This window comes from Tenrec ecaudatus, chromosome 8 (genome assembly GCF_050624435.1).
Source record: "Tenrec ecaudatus isolate mTenEca1 chromosome 8, mTenEca1.hap1, whole genome shotgun sequence".
Taxonomy (NCBI): Eukaryota; Metazoa; Chordata; class Mammalia; order Afrosoricida; family Tenrecidae; genus Tenrec; species Tenrec ecaudatus.
The window spans coordinates 143652947-143677805 of record NC_134537.1 but is presented as its reverse complement, the minus strand read 5'-3'; the positions used below and the strand labels follow the sequence as shown (position 1 = coordinate 143677805).

General features: G+C 42.9%; 1 protein-coding gene across 1 annotated transcript in view; it reads left to right on the top strand.

The window, feature by feature from the left end:
• Nucleotides 1-14070, top strand: part of RAB10 (RAB10, member RAS oncogene family) — a 74219-nt gene extending 60149 nt beyond the window's left edge. Inside the window, exons 3-6 of the mRNA XM_075557004.1 lie at nt 2207-2345; nt 10874-10963; nt 11580-11681; nt 12931-14070. Coding sequence (XP_075413119.1) covers nt 2207-2345; nt 10874-10963; nt 11580-11681; nt 12931-13014 — 415 coding nt within the window. The 3' untranslated portion in view covers nt 13015-14070. The remainder of the gene's footprint in view (nt 1-2206; nt 2346-10873; nt 10964-11579; nt 11682-12930) is intronic.
• The last annotated feature ends 10789 nt before the right edge of the window (nt 14071-24859 follow it).

The following is a 24859-nucleotide window of genomic DNA, read 5'->3' as shown; positions in this document are numbered from 1 at the left end:
AAGGGGAGGGAGGGGGGAAAAAAGAGGACCTGATGCGAGGGGCTTAAGTGGTGAGCAAATGCCTTGAGAATGATTGGGGCAGGGAATGTATGGATGTGCTTTATACAATTGATGTATGTATATGTATGGATGGTGATAAGAGTTGTATGAGTCCCTAATAAAATGTAAAAAAAGAAAAGAGGAGAAATAAATGATTAGGGCAAAGACTGTACAGATGTGCTTTATACAATTGATGTATGTATATGTATGAACTGTGATAAGAATTGTATGAGCCCCAATAAATTATTAAAAATAAATAAATAAAAATAAAAAATTTTTTTAAAGGGATGTTTTGGGTTGGTCAGTACTTATAGCATAACATTTTATAATAATCAGTAAATACATGTGTGGTTTCCTGTGCATGTATGTACACATACAGGCATATATGTTTATATTTGTGTGCGTCTACCACCACTTGTCTTCAGTTTGTTGTGCTCTACTCGCTTGTGTGTTGCTGTGATATTGGGAACTATGTCACTGGCATTTCAAATACCAGCAGAGGTCACCCAAAGTGAACAAGTTTAAGCAGAGCTTTCAGACTACGAAGAAGAAATAGGCTGTCCATTCTTGAGGAATTTGACTCTGAAAGAAAACCTTATGCACAGCACTAAAACATTGTCAGAGTCCGTGCCAGAAGATGAGCCCCTCGATCAGAAGTCACACAGAATATAAGGGGGGGTGGTCCCCCAACCACACACACACATACAAAAGGATGTGATGTGAAGGAGTTAGTGTATTTGGAGTTCATTCCACCAAGTCAGACTAGCATGACGCCCCCCCCCAAAAAAAGATCTGATTTGTGGCAGATAGGGGACTGTTTTTGCCACCCAACAATGCACCTGCTCACGCAGCCATCTGAGTGCCCCAAGTTTTGGGCAAAAAACGGCATGCTTCTCTTGCCCCATACACCTTACTCACCTGTCCTGGCTCCCTGCGACTTCTTTTTGTTTTTTATGAATGAAAAGGGAATGAAAGGACAGTGATTTGATGACGTAAAAGTGAAGAACAAAACAAGGGAGGTGCTGTCAACCATCCAATCAGATGAGTTTGAAAAATGTCCACGAATGGAATCACAGATTTGACAAGTGTATAATGTGTAATGGAGAGTATTTCAATGGTGATATGGTTGTTTTGTAAAAATAATAATACGTAGGGGGGGGGCGAGATTCTGGGCCTGGTGAGTACCCTTGTGTGACCTTGTTAAAGAGCTGCCATCTCAAGTTAGAGTCAACTATAATGATGTAGATGGAGTAAATTCTACAGGAATAAAGCCCTTAGGATCTCAATTGTTGATGGGGCATGACTCAATGAGGAGAAACAGTTGCCAACATCTGTTAATAAATGGAACTTGGAATGTTTAGAAGTATGAATCTAGGAAAATTAGAAGTTGTAGAAAAGAGAATGGAATTGCATAAATATAGCTACTCTAGGGCCTAGAATCTAGGGCTAGACATTGGTGAGTTGAAACTAAGTAGCCCTAGCCATTTTGAATCAGAAAAACAGGGCTTACCATACCTGGAATGAGAGATTTAAGAGGAATAGTGTTGTGTTCTTACTAAAAAATAAAATAAAATCCAGATCCGTCTTGAAATATAATACTGTCTGTGATATTATCTATCCACACTCTAGGAATTCTAGTCAGTGCAACTATTAATAAGATTTATGCACCAACCTCTAAACCTAGTGGTGCAGAAATTGAAGAATTCTACCAAGGTCTTCAATTGATAAACATGCAGTCAAGAGCATGTATAATTACTAGTAATCGGAATGCAAAAGCTGAAAGCAACGAGAGAGAAATAGTCATTGGAAACCGTGGTCTTGGGTCCCCAGGAGTCAGGACCCACTCACCAGCACCTAAAAATAGCAGCATGTGCATATGTATTTTCTCATAAAAGAGGCACGGTTACAAATACTTACTGTGTATAACCAAATACCTCACAAAATAGTTTTTCTGGGCTTTACCACCACCGTCTTGTGGGACAACTTGGTCAGTTGACATATAACTCATCAAATACATGTTTGGTGATTGGTGTCTGATAACTTAACAGCTTACAGGTGTGTAGTGGATTTTAATTTGTGCCTATGTTGCCAAACTATCCTTTTTTTTTTAATCTCGAATACAGTAATAACAAAATACTTAACATAAAATCTTGGCTGTTTATTTCAGGGATACAGCAGGCCAAGAGCGATTCCACACCATCACAACCTCCTACTACAGAGGAGCAATGGGTATTATGCTAGTATATGACATCACCAATGGGAAAAGTTTTGAAAACATCAGCAAATGGCTTAGAAACATAGATGAGGTAAGTCCAAGAAATTGTATAAACCTTAATGAGCCCGTACTTGAGTGGGAAGAATAAATATCCCAAATGAATTTCAGGATGTAATGTACCATTATTCTTATGAAAGTAGTCATTATTGAGGTATTTGTACTTTTAGAGCATAATGTTATTTTACTTATTTTTATAGGCGTTTTGGCAGGTCTATTTTGAACCTTATCTATGAAAATTACTAAATTACTCACTCTATAACCATCTTATAAAATGGCCCCTAATAGTAGTTTCTTAGTACCTCAGATGTTTCATAGTACCTCTCTCCAAATTCTAAGTGGATTCTTTATCAGATGGTTTTTTAATTGAATAAATTGATTGTTTCAGACATTTGCAGGCTGGAGTGTGCCTAACAAGGTTACGATAACCATGCCAAATGAAGGGGCATGTGAATGCCGGGATTGTAAATGGCAGAAGGTGTGGGTCCCACCTTAGGCCTGTGGGAAACAATGATAAAGTTGGAACCCTACCTCATTGCCATATACAAAAATTATGTCAAACTGTCGGGCAATATAAGAGCTAAAACTATAAAACTCTTAAAATCTAGGCATAAGTCTCAACCTTGGAATAAGTGATGATTTCGTAGTTATGACACCGAAAACATAAGCACACACAAAAAAGGTGGGGGAATCAATGCGTGCTATTTCATCAAAATTAGCCCCCATGAAAGAAACAAGTGTTGTGCTTGAAAGGATATCATCAAGAAAAGGAAAAGGCAGCTCACACAGTGGAAGACCGTGTTAATACGCTGGATCTGACAAGGGACTTGCGTGTGTATAATGCACAAAGAATTCCTATCACTCGATAAAAAGGTAGAATTCATCAAGGCTGAGAATCACAATAGCTAAATTAAAATCTCAGACATTCATGGTGTTCCTACATTCTAGTGTTACTTCGCATAAAGGGTTCTTGGACAAATAAACTTCTAATTGGGGGCGTTTGGGCCATCTGTATGCTCTGGTGTATGGTGGATGTAGAAAAGGAGTGCAGGGTATGTAGTTTCTGCTAAACCTGCTCACATGCTTCATGACATTTTGCATCAAGAATCAAGTCTTGGAATTAGTGTTTTAGTTCATTACACCTTGGGAAACATTACTTTAAACCAGCAGTTCTCACCAAAATGAAGCATCATCGCCATCACCTGGGAATTTGTGAGAAATGCAGATTCACAGGCCCTGCTCCGGACTGTGTGAAGTAGGCAAGTCCCAGCAATCTGTGTAGTAAGAAACCAAGTAATTCAAATGCTCATTAAAGTTTGAGAATCATTACTCCAACCCTTTTCCCTTCTCTAATGAAGGGCTAGTGATGTCTACCTTCCGGGCAGGGCTGCCATTAACATAACTGCACAGGACACCCACAGTATCTAGTCTCACAGGACCTGCCAGGAGATCCTGATTCACTTTGTGATGGTGTCATGGATAAGGTTGATTTCCAAACCAAATAGCGTAAGGTATTTTCACAACTTATTTCTTAAGAATTTATGAAATAAGATTTCCAGTTGGTGTTTTGTTATTATTTCCTTGCACTTCCTTCTGATAGAAGTGCAGGAAAATGGTCAACAGCATGGTAGTAATAATGTGCTCCATAGCCTTCTGATCGCCACAGAATTGATGAACTTTGTAAGGACTTTGATCGGGAACATATTGTAAATTACCTTTTGTGAATAGCCTGGTCACTCACCTAACATTAGCTTGTTTCACATATATTTCAAAACAAAGGGCCAAATAGTGACTTCAATCCTTGCTCCCCAGAGAGATTCATAGACCCATCAGCATCTTTTGAAAGTTTTTTCGAAATAGGAGTTGGAAACCCAGGGACAAGGGAACAGCCAGTGATCTAAATTGGTGGTGAGGTGGGTGTGGGAGGTATGGTAGGGCATGATCAAGGGTAATGTGGCAAGGAGGTATTGCTGAAACCCAGGTAGGGATGGAGCATGATAGTGGGACAGAAGGAAGGTCGAGGGAAATGGAGGAAAGAGCTGGGAGGCAAAGGGCATTTACAGAAGTCTAGACAAAGACATGTACATATGCAAATATATATGTGAGGATGGGGAAATAGATCTATGTGCCTATATTTATAGATTTAGTATTAAGGTAGCAGAAGGACATTGGGCCTCCACTCAAGTATTCCCTCAATGCAAGAATGGTTTCTTCTATTAAATTGGCATTCTATGATGCTCACCCTCCTGACACAACCGCTGAAGACAAGGTAGGTGAATAAGCAAATGTGGTGAAGAAAGCTGATGGTCCCCGGCTAACAAAAGATATAGCATCTGGGGTCTTGAAGATAAACAAGCGGCCTTGTAGCTCAGAAGCAAAAAAGCCCACATGGAAGAACACACCAGCCTGTGTGATCATGTGGTGCCGAAGGGATCAGTTATCAGGCATCAAAGAACAAAAAAATCATATCATTGGGTGCACACCTCCATGATACGATTATTGAGGAAAATGGATGCATAAGCAAATGTGGCTAAGGAAGCTGATGGTGCCCGGCTATCAAAAGATACAGCGTCTGGGGTCTTGAAGGTAAACAAGCGGCCATCTAGCTCAGAAGCAACAAAGCCCACATGGAAGCACACTGGCCTGTGCGATCATGAGGTGTCGAAGGGATCAGGTATAGGCATCATCAGAACAAAAAAAAATCCACTCACTCACTCTCACTCGCCCGCCCAATAAAACAAACAAAAACTTACCATAGTGAATGAAGAGGGGAGTGCAGAGTGGAGACCCAAAGCCCATTTATCGGGCACTGGAGATCCCCTTGCAGAGGGGTAGGGGTCTAGGGGAGATGAGTCAGTCAGGATGCAATGTAGCACCGATGAAGAATACAGTTTTCCTCTAGTTCCTAAATGCTTCTTCCCCACCCCCCATGAACTGAATTCTACCCTGCAAGTCTGACTAGATCAGAGGATGTACACTGGTGCAGATAGGAGCTGGAGGCACAGGGAATCCAGGTCAGATGATACCTTGAGGACCAGGGGGTGTGAGTGGCGATACTGGAAGGGTAGAGGTGAGTGGGTTGGAAAGAGGGAACAAATTACAAGGATCTAATTGTGACCTCCTCCCTGGGGGTCGGACAACAGAAAAGTAGGTGAAGGGAAGACGTCAGGCAGGGCAAGATATGACAAAGTAATAATTTATAAATTATCAAGGGCTCATGGGGGTGGGGGGGTCCTGATACTAAGGGCTTAAGTGGAGAGCAAATGCTTTGAAAATGATGAGAGCAATGAATTTACAGATGTGCTTTATACAATTGATGTATGTATGGATTGTGATTTAAAAAAAGAAATAGGAGTTGGAACCCCATTCTAGATCTTCTAAATGAATATTTGTCTTTGGGCCTAGTGATTAATGTGTGTGTGCATTAAAGTGTAGGAAGCACTTTGTTAGCTCACAGTGGTTTGCGGAGCTTAGGCTTCCTTCAAGGTCCCCCAGGAGAGCCTGCTTGCTGATGGAGGGGGAAAGCAAACAGACAAGGCAGTGCTTTGCGGCCTCGGCCACATCTTTAATCGGCCACTTCCTCTGGTGTGTCCTCTGTATTAGAGTTCCAAGTCTGGTCTGGCAGAGTCGGGGTTGTTATGACTGTTTGTGACTTAGAAAGAATTGAACTCGGCACTGCTTAAAAATTGATTTTGACTATGCCCTTAACAGATTGGAAAGTGCCCTAATGAAAGCCAGCAAGATTCGTCATAACGACCCATACGTTAGTTATTCCATTAATTAATAGTTGAGAAGACGATTTTATTTAAAAACACTGGAGTTGATTTTACTGTGAAGCAAATAAGGCTTATAACATTTTGGGGTGATTTTTTGTTTTGCTTTTGGTGATTTGGGTGAAAGTTTACAGAGCAAATTGGTTTTTCACTCAGCAGTTGACACACATTTTGCTTAGTGCCTTGAATGATCGCAGTGCCCACAATGTTATGGCACTCTTCCCGCTCCTGCCCTGTGTGTATTGTTTCCCTTTGTCCTTCTTTCTGAGCACTCCCTGCGCCCAGGCTGCCCTTTTGATACTACATAACTGATTGCTCCAAGAGTACTTCCTGGCATTATGGTTCACCTTCAAGGAGTATATAGAACTTTGTCTCTGTGGACTGTGTGTGTCAGTTGACCTAGCTGTCCCCTGAGACTTGTCCTGAACTCATTCTGCCCAGAGGGAGTGCCCACATGTGTGTTGTCAGTTGGGGAGCATCCACCACTGTGCTGTTGTTGTTTCTATATTTGAGACCCAGCTTACATGGACATTTAGGGCATTCACAAATAAGGAGACAGGTTTAGGTCCATAGGTGACACACAAACTGTTTATGCACTATCGCTACCTAAAGATGGGTAGTTTGAACCCACTCAGCTGTTCTGCAGCAGAAAGGCCCGGTGAGCTACTTCCATTAAGATTAAAGCCAAGAAAACCCTGGAGCAGTTGTACTTGATGACAAGTGGGCTTGCCATGAGTCAGAATCCACTTTTTCAGCAGTACACTTGGTTTTTGTTTGGTGTACTACTAAAATATAACACCTTGTAAGGCATTTATGACAGTCATGATTACCTACCATATATTTCGTATATTAGCCGACCTGAATATCAGCTGAGGCACCTAATTTTCCCACAAAAACTGCATTTAAAATGTGCTGGAAAACTCGGCTTGTACACGAGTATATGCAGGAGCCAAGAATTGTAACAGAACCTCACAGTGTCAGAACATATTTTATGAAGCCAAGTGTTTTGTTTCTGGGTTATTGGTCATTCCAAGAGGTAACTTGTTCTTTCTAGAACATTAATGCAACAGACACTTTTATTTCCTAAGGAAAATTAGTAATAAATAGGTGATTCTTTGCTTTGAGTCAGACTAAATAAAATTCCAAATTTCACCCTCACAGAAAAAAAAAAGTTACTAATTCTAAAGAGAAAGGACCCTTTGAGACTGACAGACCTTGATGGGAGACTATGTTTTCATGGTACCTGTCATCCTTCTGTCATCCTTTTCCCTTTAAGTAAGAGGCTCCTAAACCTCACCCAGAAGCCCAGGCGCTGAGTAAGGGGAAAGCTGTCCTGGGAGACAAAGCAGCACCATCTAGTCCGTTTGCTTTGTGCATTCTCAGAAGAAACCCTCAAATGTGGTAACCACTGTGTTTATGTGTTCCTGTTGTAGGCACGATTTTGGGGGCTCGTACAATTCTTATCTCAATCGGTGCATCCATTGTGTCAAGCACATATGTACATTTGTTGCCATCATCATTCTCAAAACATTTGCCTTCGACTTGAACCCTTAATATCGGCTGCTCATTTCCCCCTCCCTCCCAAGTCCCCCCCGCCACCCTATCTCATGAACTCTTCATAATTCATAAATTATTATTTTGTCGTATGTCACACTGTCCGACGTCTCCCCCCGCCCTCTTCTCTGCTGTCCCTCCCCCAGGGAGTAGGCTTTACGTAGATTCTTGTATAGGTTCCCCCTTTCTACCCCACATTCCCTCCACCCTAGAGGCATCGCCACTCTCACCACTGGTCCTGAAGGAGTCATCTGTCCTGGATTCCTTGTGTTTCCAGATGCTATATGTACCAATGTACATCCTTTGGTCTAGCCTGATTTGTGAGATAGAATTGGGATCATGATAGTGGGGATGGGGGGGGGAGCATTTAAGAACTAGAGGAAAGTTACATGTTTCATCATTGCTACCCTGCACCCTGACTGGCTCATTTCCTCCCCATAACCCTTCAGTAAGGGGGTGTCCGGTTGCCCACAGATGGGCTTTGAGTCTCCACTCTGCACTCACCCACATTTACAGTGATATGGCTTTTTGTTCTTTGATGCTTGATACCTGATCCCTTTGACAGCTCGTGGTCACACAGGCTGGTGTGCTGCTTCCATGTGGGCTTTGTGGCTTCTGAGCTAGGTGGCCGCCAGGGTTACTTTTAAATCTATATTTGAACTGAAACCATATATCTGCCCTAGAATTCCACAAACATGTAAAGATTTTTGCCTGTCCCCTCCCTAGCCCCAGAATAATGTATGTGGACATGAGGATGCAGAGTTGTAAATTGGTGGTCATATTGCTGAAGCATTGTGATGATTGTTTTCATGCACGCAAAATGCTCCAACACTTACAAATTTACATCTAAATTAATTTTAAATCCGATTCCCTTACTTTATCCTCCTTTCATTGGCCTTCTTATCCCTTTTATTTTGATAAGTAACTTTTATTAGAGAATAGTGTCTCTTGAAGTTAGCTTGGCCAACTAGTAGCTGGGAGACTTTTTGAGAAATGATTCTTTCTTTACGTTCTTGGGGGGAGGGGTGCGTAGGGGGCATGTCATGGACCTCTTTGAGAATTTAGAATCTTTCTCCCAAAATGTACTTTGTTCATAACCCACAAAGTTGGGGTTTCTTGGGGGGAGGGAGCTTTTAAAAAATGCTTTTTATTGTGAATTACATAAAAGTACAGGGTAGATCGTCAGGTTTACATTCAGTGATTCACATATATTTTGTTTGACTCATCCACTGAACACCCTCAGTGTACCATCACATATTCTGATTTTCCCGTTTCCTGCTTTTATGCCCTTTGGATCTTAAGTTGTTGATTATTTTACCACAGGAGTGGGTTTGTTTCCAGACTTACAGGGTGATTCAGAACTCTAGTCTCGGAGATCTAATTGTCTGTATCCAACAAGTCAGCCTCATCTCTTTTATGATTTTGAGTTGTTCCACGTGTTTCTTATATTCCATCCAGGGTCTTCTTATGTGACCCTTTCAGAGAAGTTGGCAATGGCAGCTGGGCACCATCTAGTTCTTCTGGTCTTCATTGTGGTCCATTGGACTGTTTCCATGTGTCTCTCACCAGTTTTCATCCCTCTTCTGACTTCCAGACGGGAGAGACCAGTAGTTGCCCCTTAGAAGTAGAATATTGTTTTCCTGAACTGTTAAACCAGTAGACCTGGTGTTCCCCAAGACTATGGTCCTGATACCCCCAGCTCAGCAGTTCATTCCCTTGAATCGTTTGTGTATGTCTGAGAACTTTGCCTCCTGTGTGCTTTACCATATTCATGGATGTATTTGCAAAGATAAATACACATGTATAGATGTTCTTTGTCAAGCACACACGTGCACACATAAGCATAGGTATACTCAATTCTCTCGCCCACATGTCTTCAGCCTGCATGTGTGTCTCAGCATGATCAACACTACTGCAGGATTGGGCTTGCAACAGTATTTGCCATTGTTTCTTTTAACTTTTGCAGACCTCCCCGTGTCTTGCCCTGCCTCCATCATTTCTTACTGCATATTGGCTTCCTCTTCACCCAGCATTAACAAGTGTTTTGTAGACTGGTTACTCTGCTACCATTGTGCAGTGTTCTATGGTGTGACTGAACCAACGTGCGTTTGTCTTGTCTTCATTTAGGTTACCTGTATCTTTTTGCTCTGTATAGTGCTGCGGTGAACATGGTGGGCACATACCTGTATTCATGCCATGCCTCTTCTTTCTTGTGGACCAGCACAAAATAGAGGGAGTGCTGGTTCATGTTATTTCTATTCCTAGCTTTTTGAGGAAGCACTGCCCTGCTCTCCACAGTACAGGGCCATTTTACATTCCCACAAAGTTTCTACTGTGTGTTCACTGGAATTTTTGGCGATTCCTCTCAACATCCATGTGTAGATAGATTCCATATTAAGTGAATGACACTTAATGACTCTTAGCACATCCACAACGTACTTGGAATTGGTGTGTTACTGGATATTTGCCAAGTTGCCTTTGCTATAGCAATAACAGCTCAAGGGGCATTAAATTCAGTTAGGTGTCCCTGGCTGGGGCAAATGGTTAGTGCATCAGCTGTTAGCCATCATGTCAGAGGTTCCGACCCATCCAGAGGCGCACCTCAGCAGAAAGGCTCAGTGATCTGCTTCTAAAGAGGCGCGTTGAAGCTCTGTAAGTTGTATATTGTCAACAATAGCAACAAGGTGAAGTATGAAAAGGGAAATTCCATACTACACACACATTGGTTAGCAACCTGACATGGGACTTTGTCTGTGTTATTTGAGATTTAAAGGTCTTTAAAATTTCGAACTTAATGTTTTCAACGATATTATGCATTAACTACAATCATGACAATGTTGCACATGGGCCATTCTTTTCCCTCTGTCCTCCCTTTTTTGGTGAGAACATAGAAGCTAGATGGCCTCCGATAGGGACAAAGGAGAGTTGACAGCCTGAAATTGACTGTAGTGATTGTATAGCCCTTTATAATATAATTGAACTACCAAACTGTATGATTTGTGAATTGTATGCCATAAAAAACTGTTAAAATGCAGTGAAAAAGAATAGTGGACAGAGATGGCTCTTGGTCATGTTTCTTTTCCTCCGTCATGTAGGAGTTTATTTTGTAGTCTGTTTAGGATAAGATCGTTTAAACTTATAGGAACCAGTACCCTAAATTGAGAAAGTTTCTTTTAGAGACTATTAAACCTTGATTCATGGAAATGTGTAAAGGTGAATTTCCATTCCATTTTAGCACGCAAATGAAGATGTGGAAAGAATGTTGCTAGGCAACAAGTGCGACATGGACGATAAAAGAGTTGTACCAAAAGGCAAAGGAGAACAGGTAAAGCCAGCCCTTTCCTGACGACTGTTACTGTTGCTTGCTCTTATAGCAACGCGGATGGAAGGTGCCAAGTGTGCACCTATCATCTTGGAACCATAGTTTATCATTTGAGTGATTTTCTCTCCCCCCTTCCCCACGTTCAATAGATAAGACAATCAAATCTATGAAAGTAGCAGGAGGAATGTGTGGAAGCTTGCTTCTGTAATGACTGACAGACTCCTGGAGAGCAGTTCTCTGCACCCCTGCAGGATCACTACAGTCCACAGGGGCTCTGTGGCCGTGGACTTTGGTTTGGTTAAACTACAAAAGGGGGAAATGACAATCAGTGATGCTCAGTTCATTGATTTAGGATCTCTCCCACCCCTAGTTATGCTTCCAGTGTGAGCTTCTTTTCCTTCTACCCACTGTAGGATTTCTCAATTGGAATATCTAACCTCAGAAAATCTATGACAACTCAAACAAAAAAATTGGAAAGAGCTCTATAATCTTGACTCATTGAAACAATATGGTATTTTTTATAATTTAGTCAAGATTTGCCTTTAGAATATTAATGTTTCTCTAAACTGCTAATGCCCATGCTTGGTAATTTTATGATAACATTTTGCTTCTATTTTAGATTGCAAGGGAGCATGGTATAAGATTTTTTGAGACTAGTGCAAAAGCAAATATAAACATCGAAAAGGCGTTCCTCACATTAGCTGAAGATATCCTTCGAAAGGTAAGCGCCTACTTTTGCTTAGCTCCTAAATTCATGAGTGACTCGTGAGCAGTCATTTTCTTCTAAAGTTCTAGATTTAAATTTTAAAATTTTTGTTGAGGTAATAACATTGCTAAAATGAGGGCACGTTAGCTGAAAGTGCAAATCCACCAAGAGACGAGACGCCTGCGAAGACAGGCCTGGCAGTCCATTTCAGAAAGGCCCCAGACTCAGCCCTGCAGAGGGAACCGGGCTCTGTGCACACAGGCTCGCCAGGAGCGGCAGTGGCCTCCAAGGCAGCAGAGTAGCTGTGTCTCATCCTTGGATACTGAGGAAAAGAAGGCAGAGATAAGAAATACATAGAACACCATGTCTCCAACATAAAGTGTGTTCTGTGCATATGAAAGTAAGAAAATGAGGTGGGCTAATTTATGGGAACAGATTAAAATGTTGGTTACCTTTGAGAGAGTAGTACTGACTGGGAGCGCCTTCAAGGGCTATACTGATAATGTTCTAAATTTTTATCAGGTAGCTTGGCAGTATGTATGTACTGGAAATCCAGCAGTTTATGAACACTTAGGTTCACCGCACTTGAAGTTACCACTAAAAAAAAAATACTGCTTATCTATATATAAGGCTGCTCATTTAAGGGGGCATTCTAAACTTTAATGTTTTAGAAAGTTAGTATAGCGCAGTGAACAAAATTAAGATTGCCCATAAGCTGACCTAAGGGTTGCTAGTACTGTTAACATTTTGGTGTGCATCCTTTGGTGTTTTTCCATAACGATTTTAACATGAATTCTACAGCTTGTCTCCTCCTCCGCCCCCCAACCTCTCTCCCTGATAGTAGTATGTCAAAATTGGGAGTGTCTTTTAAAGTTAAGGTACAGCAATACAGAGTCCCATCTCAAAACAGAAAAGACTGGTTTTATTTCCCAAATGTAAGTTAGACACAACCCAACACTGGGTTATCACCCAGCCTTTAAGGAAGCAATCCAGGGTTAGGGCTAAGAGTTCCGCACCTCTTAACCAAAAGCGCTAAGGCAGAGATGATCTCGGAAACGACACAGAGGCTGGAGGGAGGCCCTTGGACTGTTCACAGCTTGGGGGAAACTGGTAAGAAGGAAATTTCCAAAGCTTTCTCTGTGTGGAGAAAACCTTGACTGACTGCATTTCGCTGCGTGAATCGACACTGATGAGGATGCTTCTGCTGACTCTAGATTTATCCCGGTAGCACTTCTTTATGGCCCTTTCCTTGTGTTCATTCCAGACCCCTGTAAAAGAGCCCAACAGTGAGCATGTAGATATCAGCAGCGGAGGCGGCGGGCCAGGCTGGAGGAGCAAATGCTGCTGAGCGTCCTCCTGTTCCATCAGATGCCATCCACCACCCGTTTTCTCTTGCTGCAAAATAAACCACTCTGTCCATCTTTAACCCTAAACACCTGCCTTTTGTTCCTCGTGGTAACTCTTCATTGCCCTGTTTTATTTGTTCTTTCACCTGTGACTGCTTGCTGGCTTTATCATTTTCTTCAAACTTAAACAAAAAGATGTATAGAAAAATCATGTCTGTGACTTCATTTTTAAATGTACTTGCTCGGCTCACCTCTGCATTTCGGTTGTATTATAGTCTGGTTCTTAACATTAAAACCTATAGCAATCATTTCAACTCTATTCTGCAAATTGTATAAGAATAAAAGTTAGAGTTAACAATTTTATTTTGTACAACAGTGGAATTTTCTGTCATCGATAATGTGCTTGAGTCCCTATAATCTATAGATATGCGATAGCAAAAGAAACGAACAAAAAGCCAGGAAAACACTCATTTCTCCCTGAACATGTCAGTGGGGTTACTTTTGTCCTGTGCCTTATGTGGAAAGGTTTTTCCCTTTTGTTTTGTTTTGGTGGGAGCATGTGCAGGAGACATATCATCCAAACGGAAACCATTCACATGTTTGTGGTTTGCTCGGCTGTAAATGTCAGAGTAGTTCTTTGAGGACAAAGGATAATGCAGAAACGATCTCTTTGGTTTGCTGAGTCTCAGTTTAAGTGGCCTTGATATTTAGACGATTCCTGCCCACCGTTTCCTCTCCTTGGCCACTCCCGCCCCTCCTTTCTCTTCTTGCATGCTGCTTGTTTTTTTTTTTCTTCTCCTCCTCTCCCGCCCTAAACCCTGACCTGAGTTATTTAAAAATGAAAGGGGCAAACTGGTAGGTTTGTCCTATGTAACACAAAGCACTGGTTTAGCTTGCCTGAGTCAACCAGAAGATACCTTCTGACTGCCTCCTCTCAGCTGCCCTTTCTTCCTGTCCTCTCCTTCCTTCTCCTCTCAGCATTCCTTCCTGGGCTGTTTGGGTCTGTGTCCTCCTCCTCCTCCTCCTCCTCCTCCTCCTCCTCCTCCTCCTCCTCCTCCTCCTCCTCCTCAGTCCCCCTGTCCTTGGAGTTTACGACATGGAAGAGTTTATTGCATGCACTAGTGTTTGGAGGGTGTCGTGTCGTGTCTTTCTAATTAGGTGTGTAACCTGTTCCCATACTAGAATAACCCTCCTCATCCGAATTCAAGTAGTCTCCCTTTGGCCACTCCTCTAGCAGTTTGGTAGCCCAGTAAAGGTCTTTTAAAGGGGGGTGGGGGGAGGAAAAGAAGAAGAAAAAGACGGGGAGGAGTGAAATTTACTAACTGCCAAATGTACTAAGATTTGGCCTTTGAAGAACACTTTCAGTGTTAAGTTGTCTTTACCTTAAGATTTAGAAATAACTTTGGAATACTATTCATTTTAAGTCCTATCTTCCCATCCTTTGGGAACATGTGTTACCAGGGATTTGGGAAAAGGACAGCAAACAGGCTTTTCGGGTAAAGATACGCTCGATCTCCAGCTTCCTCCCGCCCTGCCCTTTTTTCCCTTTGGTCGTCCGAGCCTGCCTCCCCTGCCTCATTAGGACTGGGGACGTCAAGTTCCCTCCGCTGCTAGCATCCTAACGTGACACCTTTCTGAGATAATTGTGAATGGCATGATTCATTTCTAGCAGAGGCTGAGTTTAGGACAGCGGCTTCCATTGAAAGGTCTTTCTGTGTTGTGAGTCGCATCTTAATGCCCTGTTGGCTCACGCCAGCAACGTAAGGGACACATCTGCAACGGAGATCGTGGATTTCCAGATAGTGCCCTAAAACCATTCTTGGCGCCTCGCTGTGGCGGTTCTTGGGTTTCCCTCACTTGACTTTATCATTGTTTACTACTAGTGAAAGCAGCATCGCCAAATAATCCCGGATTTTCCACTAAAAATAATACTGAAATGATGTTAAGCTTCTCAACAAGTTTAAGGTTAAACCTACTGTTGTTAGATTAACATACTTGTTTCTTCCCTTGACCTGGAATGTGGCCCTAGCTCTGTTAGTTTTAACTCTCTTTAATCCTTGTTAAATTTAGTGGCTTCAGGTTTGAGAGCTGAACACTGGGATTTTTGGGTAACATACTGACAGTTTTATTGTTTGCATCGCTAAAATTGGCATTGTACATAGAAAGGGTATGGCTACCTTTGTTAAATCTGCACTTTCTAAATATCAAAAAAAAGGGAAATGGAGTATAAATCAATTTTTGTATAATCTGTTGGAAACATGAGTTTTATTTGCTTAATATTAGGGCTTTGCCCCTTTTCTGTAAGTCTCTTGGGATCCTGTGTAGAAGCTGTTATCATTAAACACCAAACAGTTAAGTCCATTCTCTGGTACTAGCTACAAATTCGGTTTCATATTCTACTTAACAATTTAAATAAACTGAAATATTTCTAGATGGTCTACTTCTGTTCATATAAAACCAAAACTTGATTTCCAAATGTGTGGTTTGGTTTTCATTTATTTATGGAGTTGAAGACCGTATGGTTTGTCGTCCCCCCCCCCCCCCCCCCGAAAGTAGAAATCACGAGCTACATATTAGAAGAATCACAGGGAGAGAATAGCTTCCTCGGCCTGTGGAAGGAAATCCAGGGGTGAATTTTCAAAAATTGTCTTAGGTAAGAAACTACCTAACACGGTGAAAGAATCATCCTAGTGTCACAGGTAACATGGGCCCATAACCCAGAGCTGGCCCTTGGTGGCATAGTGGTTAAGCGTCGGGTTGCTCACCACAATGTCAGCAGTTCAAAACCACCCGGAGAAAGGCGGGGCTTAAAGAGTTGCAGTCTCGGAAACCATCAGGAGCAGTTCTGCCCTGTCCTGTGGCAATCGCTTTGAGTCCGCATTGACTAGGCAATGAGTTGGGTTTTGGTTGTTGATTCTCTAAAGCTTCTCCTAGTTCTGTTAACTGTAAGGGACAACTTTGGCATTGTAGTCCCCTTCTTCCGCCCCGCACCCCCCAAAAATTCTTTCACAGACAATAAAGATAAACGTTTATGGGCAAGACTAAAGTGATGTCAAGGTTTTCTTACATGCTAGCTCATCCCCAGGATATTTCTGATTATATGTTTAGGATGAAGTTTATGACATACCTTTGGTGTTGGTATAGAAAAAAGGGCATAGTCTCTGCCTAAATTTGTTTTTTAAATCATTTTATTGGGGCTCATGCAACTTTTACACAATCCATACATCAATTGTGTAGAGCACACTTATACATTCGTTGCCATCATCAAAATTCGCCTTCGGCTTGACTTCAACGCTTGGCGTCTCCACCCACTTTTCTGTTGCCCATCCCCCAGAGAGGAGGTTATATGTAGATCCCCATTATTGGTTCCCCCTTTCAACTCCCCCTCTTCCCTCCCAGTGTCGATGAGGGGTTCATCTGTCCGAGATTCCCTGTGTTTCCAGATCCCATCTGTACCACTGCGCATCCTCTGGTCTAACTGGGTTTGCAAGGTAGAATTGGGATCATGATAGTGGGGGTATTCTGTTTTATAAAACAAAAGTTAATGTCATCTAAGTGTATACCAAACCAAACCCTCTGCCATTGAGTTGACTGTCTCAGTGGCCCTACATAGCCTTTCGTGGGGGGAGCCAACAGCTGTAGCCGCCTCCCAAGGAAAACCTGTTGGGTTTGCAGTGCCTCCGCCGAGTGAGCATCCAAGTATATACAAGAGCTGAATCATAGCGCTGGTCTAAATTGAAGTGCTGTATTAATAGAATGAGTTAAGTTGGTGTGAGTTATTGGGTTGACTTGAGTTGACTTGGTTCTTGGGTGTGTGGGTTGGCTGGCGAGGGCAGTTAGGAGGGCTTTACAAAGCGAGGGCAGAAGCAAGTCAGAAACCGGAAAGCTGGCGACAATGGGGAGTCCTGGTAGGCTCTTGAGCGTGATGACAGCAACAGTCTGAGGAAGAGAAGACTGGAGGGGGTGGACCGGGAGAAACGACAGCTCACTCACCTGGAAAGTGTAACATTAAGACCTGGCTACAAGTGGCTGAGGAAATGCAGGGCTGAAGTTGAGGGTGATCATGGGAAAGACTTCCTTGAGAGACTGTTAGGATACAGTGGCAGTATCTGCAGCCAGGTAGAGCAGGTAATGACCACCCATTTTACAGAATAAACACCTTATGTAATTGATTTTACAGTGCCACGGCCCCTGGAGTTTTATTTTAGATAGATGTCTTGACAGCTGCTCAGTCTCTCTGCACTGTACCATATAACAATTTCCTAGGATTAGGCTGTAAACTTGGTTATGAGTTTAATAAAATGATTAAAAACCTGCCATGGGGTCAATTGTAATTCAGCAGCCCTTGATGTCTAGGTTTTCCGAGACTAAATCTAGTTGCCACTTCCTCCAAGTCCTCCGAGCAGCTTGTGGTTTGGAACCACTGACCAGTCGTAGAGCCACCTGGGTTCCTGAATGGTTCTAATCACTCACTGCCATCAAGGTGATGCCCACCAGGTGATAAAAGTGCCAACGCAAACAGAACCAGCACGTGGGCTGTAGTATTACCTAGTTAATGTAACCATTTGACCTTGTCCTGGTACTTCTAAAGAAGGAGGCATGCTCTTGAAAAGTAGCCAAGTTCCTTACTGTTTCTACTTTAACTGTTACTCGCCTTGTAGTTCTCTTGCATGTTCTCCTGCTCCTAACCATCCTTTGGTCGAGTATAAAACCACAGCTGCTTTCCACACTTGCCTTCATGGGCTTTCAGAGACTGTACTTTGAAGGGAACTTCGGTTACTTAATGGCTACAACAGTAAAAATGGTCAAATAAAAAACTCAGGAGGAGGTAGTGTATGCCAACTCTAGGTGGATCCCGGGCTCGTGTGTAATAAATGACTAGTATCGTATAACTAGGACAATGTAAGGTCAGGAGCTGCAGAGGGAGGTAGTTAAACTGAGATTGCAAACAATCCCAGCAGTGATGGAATCGCAGTGAAAGTCAAGATTAAATTGGAAATTGATGATGGCCTTTCTACAGGAAACTGAAGTCCTAAAGCCTGACCTTGTGATTTTTCTTGCCACAGACACACACGAGGTGTGGAAAGGGAGTTCACATTATGTGAGTCTCACAAACGCTGAAACTCCCGCATGCACTTGGCTTTCTAAAGGAAGGATAACATGAGACTCTGAAATCAATCTTTGTTTGTCTTTAAAAAACCATCTCACATACACAATTGCTCCTTCGTATCAAGAAGAGGTGTACAATCATAATAGTTTCGGAACATTTTCTTATTGTACTATTAACTTTCCCTGCCATGCCCTTTAGATCCTGGGTTTCATATACGGTAGTGGTAAATAAGAAGCAGGAAAAGAAAAAAACCACTCAATTGAAAGCAGAAAATAACAGAAACAACTTTAAAATAGGTTGAGGAAAATCCAATTAAGAGATGTTACATGTGTTAATTTTAATCTAAAATTACAATGCTCTCTGATAGCAAGACGATCCACATTCCTAGACTACACTCAGTGGGAATTCATCAGGGACTCAATCCATGTGTGGACCCTGCAGATGGATGGACTTTGGGCTTCCACCGTCATCCATAGTTTTCTGCAAACCCCGTGCTCACAGTTTAAGCTCCGATACCATTCCTTCCTTTGGATCTGGATTGTATTATTTAGAATCCTTGGATTACACAGGCTGTTGTGCTTCTTCCATGAGGACTTGGTGGATATCTCACTTAGATGACTACTTGTTGGAAGAAGACAAGTTTTCAAGACCTCAGCTCCTATTCTTTCTGATAGCCAGGCACCATCTAGTTTCCCCATTACACTTTAGCACCATATCATCAGTGAGCTCTTCTTGAGGATAAAGTAAGGTCATGTCATAAGAATTCATTGTTCTTAGACTGGCCTAGAATTAAGTGTGAGCCCGAAACCTATGGTGTATGTATGTCTCTAGTTCACTTTAGAGACATCAGCCTTACATTATAGAGAATCTTCATTAGTCTTTTGGTGAAAACTTGAGAGTAGTGAATTTGAGATTATGTGTGAAGCATAGTTCTATAGTGTTAAATAAAAGCAACCCTCGGCTTTAGACACCAGATTTGTGGGTAGCAAATCTTCTAAAGTTCCCTTAGTATCTAGGAAAGCCAGTCACTGCAGATGTTTCTCATTGTGAAGCACAGAAATGCCTTAGGCCTGGAAGACTTCCTGCAGGTGAAGGTGATAACAGCAGCACTGCCTCCAGGCACTCTCCAGGTACCTGCAGACTACAGGACTTTGTCATGCCTCACATTCCTGCAGTTGAGTTGGGAGCTAGCCACTCATCCCTCTGAATACAGTGTAAGCACTGCTTTTACTTCGGAACACGTAAGCATTACCCAAGTGATAAATATTAGAATTGACTGGGGAGTATGTTCTTAGGACCGGGACACTTTGCTTGTGCGAACATTAGATCAGGTAGAAGGTTACATCCATATTCTTGCTCTTGTCTTTATTCCTAAACACTTAGGCGTCAAACCTTCAAACGACGGTGACTTCACCTCGCTGAGTCAGCCAATGCCGTGGAAGTGCCCTGCATTGCCTTGGGTCTTCCCTTTCATATTTCCACAGCTCTGGTTCAAGTACTTGTTCCGCTGACATCAGATGGGTCTTGTTTACGGGACTTTGTGTTTTACTGACTGGACTATAAACTATGGTAGCCTTGGGAAGACGGAGGATTCCAGAACACGTGTACTCTTGGCAGGAGAGGTAGTTCTGTGAACTACATGGTCTCACATCAAGAAAGGTGTGCCTCGAGGCTGTGTCCTCACCATACTGTCTTGTGCTGAGCAGCTAACCGGAGAAGCTGGACTATAGGGAGAAGAACGTGGCATCAGGATCGGAAGAAAGCATATGAATCTGCAATATGCACATGACACAACCTTACTTGCTGAAGTCAGGAGGACAAGAAGCACTTGATGAAAACCAAGGATTGCAGCCATCCCTATGGACTATACCTCATTGTAAAGAAAACCAAAATTCTCACAACTAGACCAATAAATTGCTTCATGAAAAATAGAGAAAGGATTGAAGTTGTCAAGGATTTCATCTTGCTTGGGTCCACAATCAGTGCTCATGGAAGCAGCAGTCAGGAGATCAAGTGACAGTGAACCTGCTGCTCAAGACCTCTTTAAAGTGTTGAAAAGCAAGGATGTTACTTTTAGGACTAAGGTGGGCCTGACTCAAGCCAAAGTATTTTCAGTCACCTTATATGCATGTGAAAGTTGGACATTGAATAAGGGCGACTGAAGAAGAATTGATGCATCTGAATTATGGTGCTGGGGAAGAATGTTGAAAGTTCCATGGATTTCCAAAAGAACAAACATCTGGCTTAGAAGTCCAGCCAGAATGCTCCTTAGAGGCAAGGGTGGTGACACTTTGTCTCGTGCGCTTTGCACATGTCAAAAGAGACTCGTGGCTCAGACATGGAATGATTTGCAGCTGGGCAGCACGGGGCTGTGTTCGCTCTGTCCTACACAGGGTCCCTGTGAGTTGGAACTGAGTGAATGGCACCTAGATCACTGGGGTAGATTCCTGTCTGATTACCCAAAGCCCCCAGCACACAGATCTAGCCGATCTTGCACAGATCTAGAGAGGAGTCTTCCCAGTACACCTCTTTCCTGTCCCAGAATCCCCAGGGGCGTCCATCACCCCGGACCAGGGTCTCCCCTGGTGCACTCAGCTTGTCGCTGCCCGGGCTCGGAACCAGCTTTTCACCAAAAAGCTGCACAACACAACCCGCTCAGTTCTTTCTGGGCCTCAAAGCAGGTCACCAAATGTTTTCTTCTGCCACTCCCTAGCTAATTAACATCCGTATCATTTAATTTTAGCCGAAAAATGGCATTCAGTCAAAGGCTATTGAGGTTGGATTCCGATCAGGCGGTATCCGTATTTCCATCTTCCATGCACTCCGCTCTAAAAACACAACTGCGAGAGCAGAAGCATGAAAGACGTGAGCAAAACGAGGCGCCTGGATGCCCTCCCCTACCCCCATGCAAGCAGGTGGAGACGGCCCTCTGGCAGGAAGAAGGTCTGTATATAGAGGGAGCCAAGCGCCGGGGCCTCGGAGGACCTCAGAAGGCCAGACTCCACAAGCCCACCTGAGCAGTGGCCAAGACTGCCAGGGTTTGCACACTGCAGTCGCAAGTGAGAGTGGAAATCTTCAGGAAGCAGGCTGGGCCCTTTCCCCTGCTAAAGAAACTAGGGCTTGAAGAAATGGCTGGTTCCAAGTTTGTGTCAGGAAATGTGTAGGATTGCCCTGATGTATCTCTTTTTTTAAGACATAGGGTGAAAACCTACGCAGCAGATTACGTACCCATTCAACTATGTCTTCATGTCCAGTTCACCTGCTTTGCTGCACCATCACTGGCGTGGACTCGCTGGCTTCGACACTGCTGACCTGTGCATAGTTCTCAAGCGTCTGTTGTCAGTTTGATCCGGTACAGAGAGCACCTTCCAAAGGGTGTAGTAAGGTGCTTGACCAATTCAGCAAAACTTGGTCCGTTTGAAGCTGACCAACGGGGATCATTTCAGTTCAAGGTTGAAAATTTTTCCTCAGGGACCAGATTCAGAGATTTCTCCTGCCTCAGTGGGTCACGTAAGCTGAGACTGTAAGATACCGGAAATTCTTTTTTTAATTTATTTACATTTTAAATCATGTTATTGAAAGCTAATACAGATAGAATATCATTCCATAGTTCAATCACATCAAGCAGTGTTGTACAATTGCTACCACAATCCGTTTCAAAGCATTTTCTTTATTGAACTCCTTGATAGCAGCTCCCTTAACCCCTCCCCCTCGCCCCCAAACCCTTATTATTTTTCCCCCTAGAGTAGTTGGTTTTGTTTTGCCATATCTTACAGGACCCAGCATATCCATTCACATACAGTTCTGTTGATCCCATCGAGAGGACTCTACAATCATCAGTGCTTTCAGCTCCCTATTCTGTTCCCTACCTTCTCCTGTTCATCTAACGAGTCCTCCGTCAATAGGGTCAGGTGTAGCTAGTCACCAGCTAGCTCTTCCAGTCTCCTGGCAAAGGAGGCAGTCGTTCACGGGGGCAACTAGACCTGCCCTTCAGCTCTTCCCCGATCCCGCGTCCTCTTTCTCTGTTGCTGCAGCCAAACAGAGCCCCCAAGCACTGCTGAACAAACAAACTGAGAGGTGGCTTATAACCGGATCCGGAAAGACTGTGTTAGGTTAGCTGGTTGGACAGTCCCATGAAGTTACGCTCCGAAGCCTTCAACCCATGCGAATTAGTCCCATCAGGTGTTTGATTGTAGAACCATGCGAACTAGTCCCATCAGGTGTTTGATTATAGCAATGTATTTTGACAACTGTATCTTCTCTCTCCTCCCTTCCTCTTCTCCCTAACAGCCATGGTGGCTGCTATGATTATAGCGTGACCCCAGAACATTGTATCAGACAACAAAGAACTCTCAGTCAGTGTAACAATGTCCCTGTCAATCGGGTCTTGAGGGCTGCCAGTGACCTCCTGAAACGACTGGTACTGGCCCTTTTGAATCAGATAGTCATTCGGTCTACAGTGCCAAAGGACAAGGAACACTTTAAGATCTATCCTGAAGTACAACACTGCTAGTGATAAGCTCATACACAGATGCCTACAAGAAAGACCAGGTAATTAGACGATTTCAAATTTATGCATCTACCACGAATCCCAAAGATGAAGATTTCCAAGGGTCTATACCACTTCTGCAGTCTGAATTTGATACAACATACATTTAAGATACATTGAAAATCACTAGTGATTGGAATGTTCCAAATGCTGGGTACACAGAAAGACTAGTAGATGGAAAAGAGATACTGGGGATATATATCATGGTAGAATTTTGCAACACCATTATGTTAGGGTAGACTAGAGAAACAAATTCATAGACACTCCTATATAAGAAAGAGCTTTATATAAAAGAGTAACTATATGGTATAGTTTTGCAATACCATTGTGTTACTCAGGGTAGGCTAGAGAAACAAATTCATAAATACTCATTTATAAGAAAGAGCTTTATATAAAAGAGCAATTGTGTGTGTGTTGCAATTGCATATTAAGAAAATAGCTTAACCCAGTCCAGATCAAGTTCATAAATCCTATATTAGCCCATATGTCCAACACCAATCTATAAATTCCTCTTCAGACTCAAGCAACACATGCAATGACACTGAATGAAGGAAGATCATAGGCCAGTGGGTAGAAAATCCTGTGGATCCAGTGGTGGTGGAAACATCTCAGTGCTGGCAGAGGTCTCCATGCAGCGCCTCCAGCTCCAGGGCTCTGGTTCCATCCGCATAGCTCCATGTAGCTTGTCAGCAGGAATACCAAGCACAGAGTCTGGGTCTGGCCTCCAGTGAGTTACTTATCTCCCTAGTGCCTCCAAATGAGGTCATCAAGCTGTGACTTGATTGACAGGCTAAACTGCCCCCCTTCACTCTTAATAGTCTCAAATTGACACCAGATTATGTAACTGCCACAACCATTGGCTTACTAATTGCTGATAACTTTTTCCAACACCACACCATAAACGAGGACTACACATGTGAACCTGTTGGATGGAATATGTAGGAATCAAATTGACCTCATCTGTAGAAAGAAAATTATGGAGAAACTCAGTATCATCAGAAAAACGTCAGCACAAACAATCCTGAGAAAACAATAGGACCAATGGTTCTGGTTCTGGTCCCGGGTGACATGGGAGAGGACATGGAGGGGGAGGGCATGTAGGGGGCCAACAAATTCAAGGATGAAGGAACAACACCTAAAAACGATGGTGAGGAGACCTGGTGGGGTTTGATCAAGTGCAATGTATCCATGAGGAATTACTGAGAGCCAAGTGGAGGGTGAGCATGATAGTGGGACAGGAGGAAGGTGAATGAAAATAGAGGAAAGAAGTAGGAAGCAGAAGCTATTTATAGAGGCATAGCTATAGGTGTGTATATATGTAAATATATTAATTTATAATGAAAGGGATAGAGTATATAAAAACCGTTTATACTCATGTATAACCCGAGTTTTTTCAGCACATTTTTAATGCAGTTTTGTGGTAAAATTAGGTACCTAGGCTGATATTTGGGTCGACTTATACTCGAGTATATATTATACACGGTATATATTAAGTATTAAGATAGCAGGCGGACTTTTGTCCTCTACTCAAGGCCTAAGAACCTGACACTCTGATACTCACATTGCAGGCACAATCACTGAAGACAAAATGGGTGCATAAGCAAATGTGGTGAAGAAAGCTGATGGTGCCAGGCTATCAGAAGATATAGTGTCTGGGGTCTTAAAGACTTGAAGGTAAACAAGCAGCCATCTAGCAGGGAAGCAACAAGCCCACATGGAACAAGCACACCAGCCTGTGTGATAGTGAGGTGTTAACCAGATCAGGTTATCATAAGATCCAAAACAAACAATTAAATCGATGTGAGTGATGGGGGTTGGAGTGGAGACCGAAAGCCCCAATTGTTTGTGGACAATTGGGCATTGCCAAAGAAGTGTTACAAGGAAGGGATGATTCAACCAGGATGCAATATAGCACTGATGAAACACACATCGTCCCTCCAGTTCCTGAATGCTTTCCGCCCCCACACTACCGTGACCCAGTTCTCTCTTACAAATCTGGCTGGACTGGAGTACACACATTGGTACAGCTAAGAGCTCTTGACACATGGAATTCAGGACAGATAAAACCCTCAGGAACAGTAGTGGGAGTCAATATCTTGAGGGTAAGGGGATGGTACGGGGGAGAGGGGGAAACCCATCACGAGGTTGGGTATAACCCTCCCAGGGGAGTGAATAACAGAAATATGGG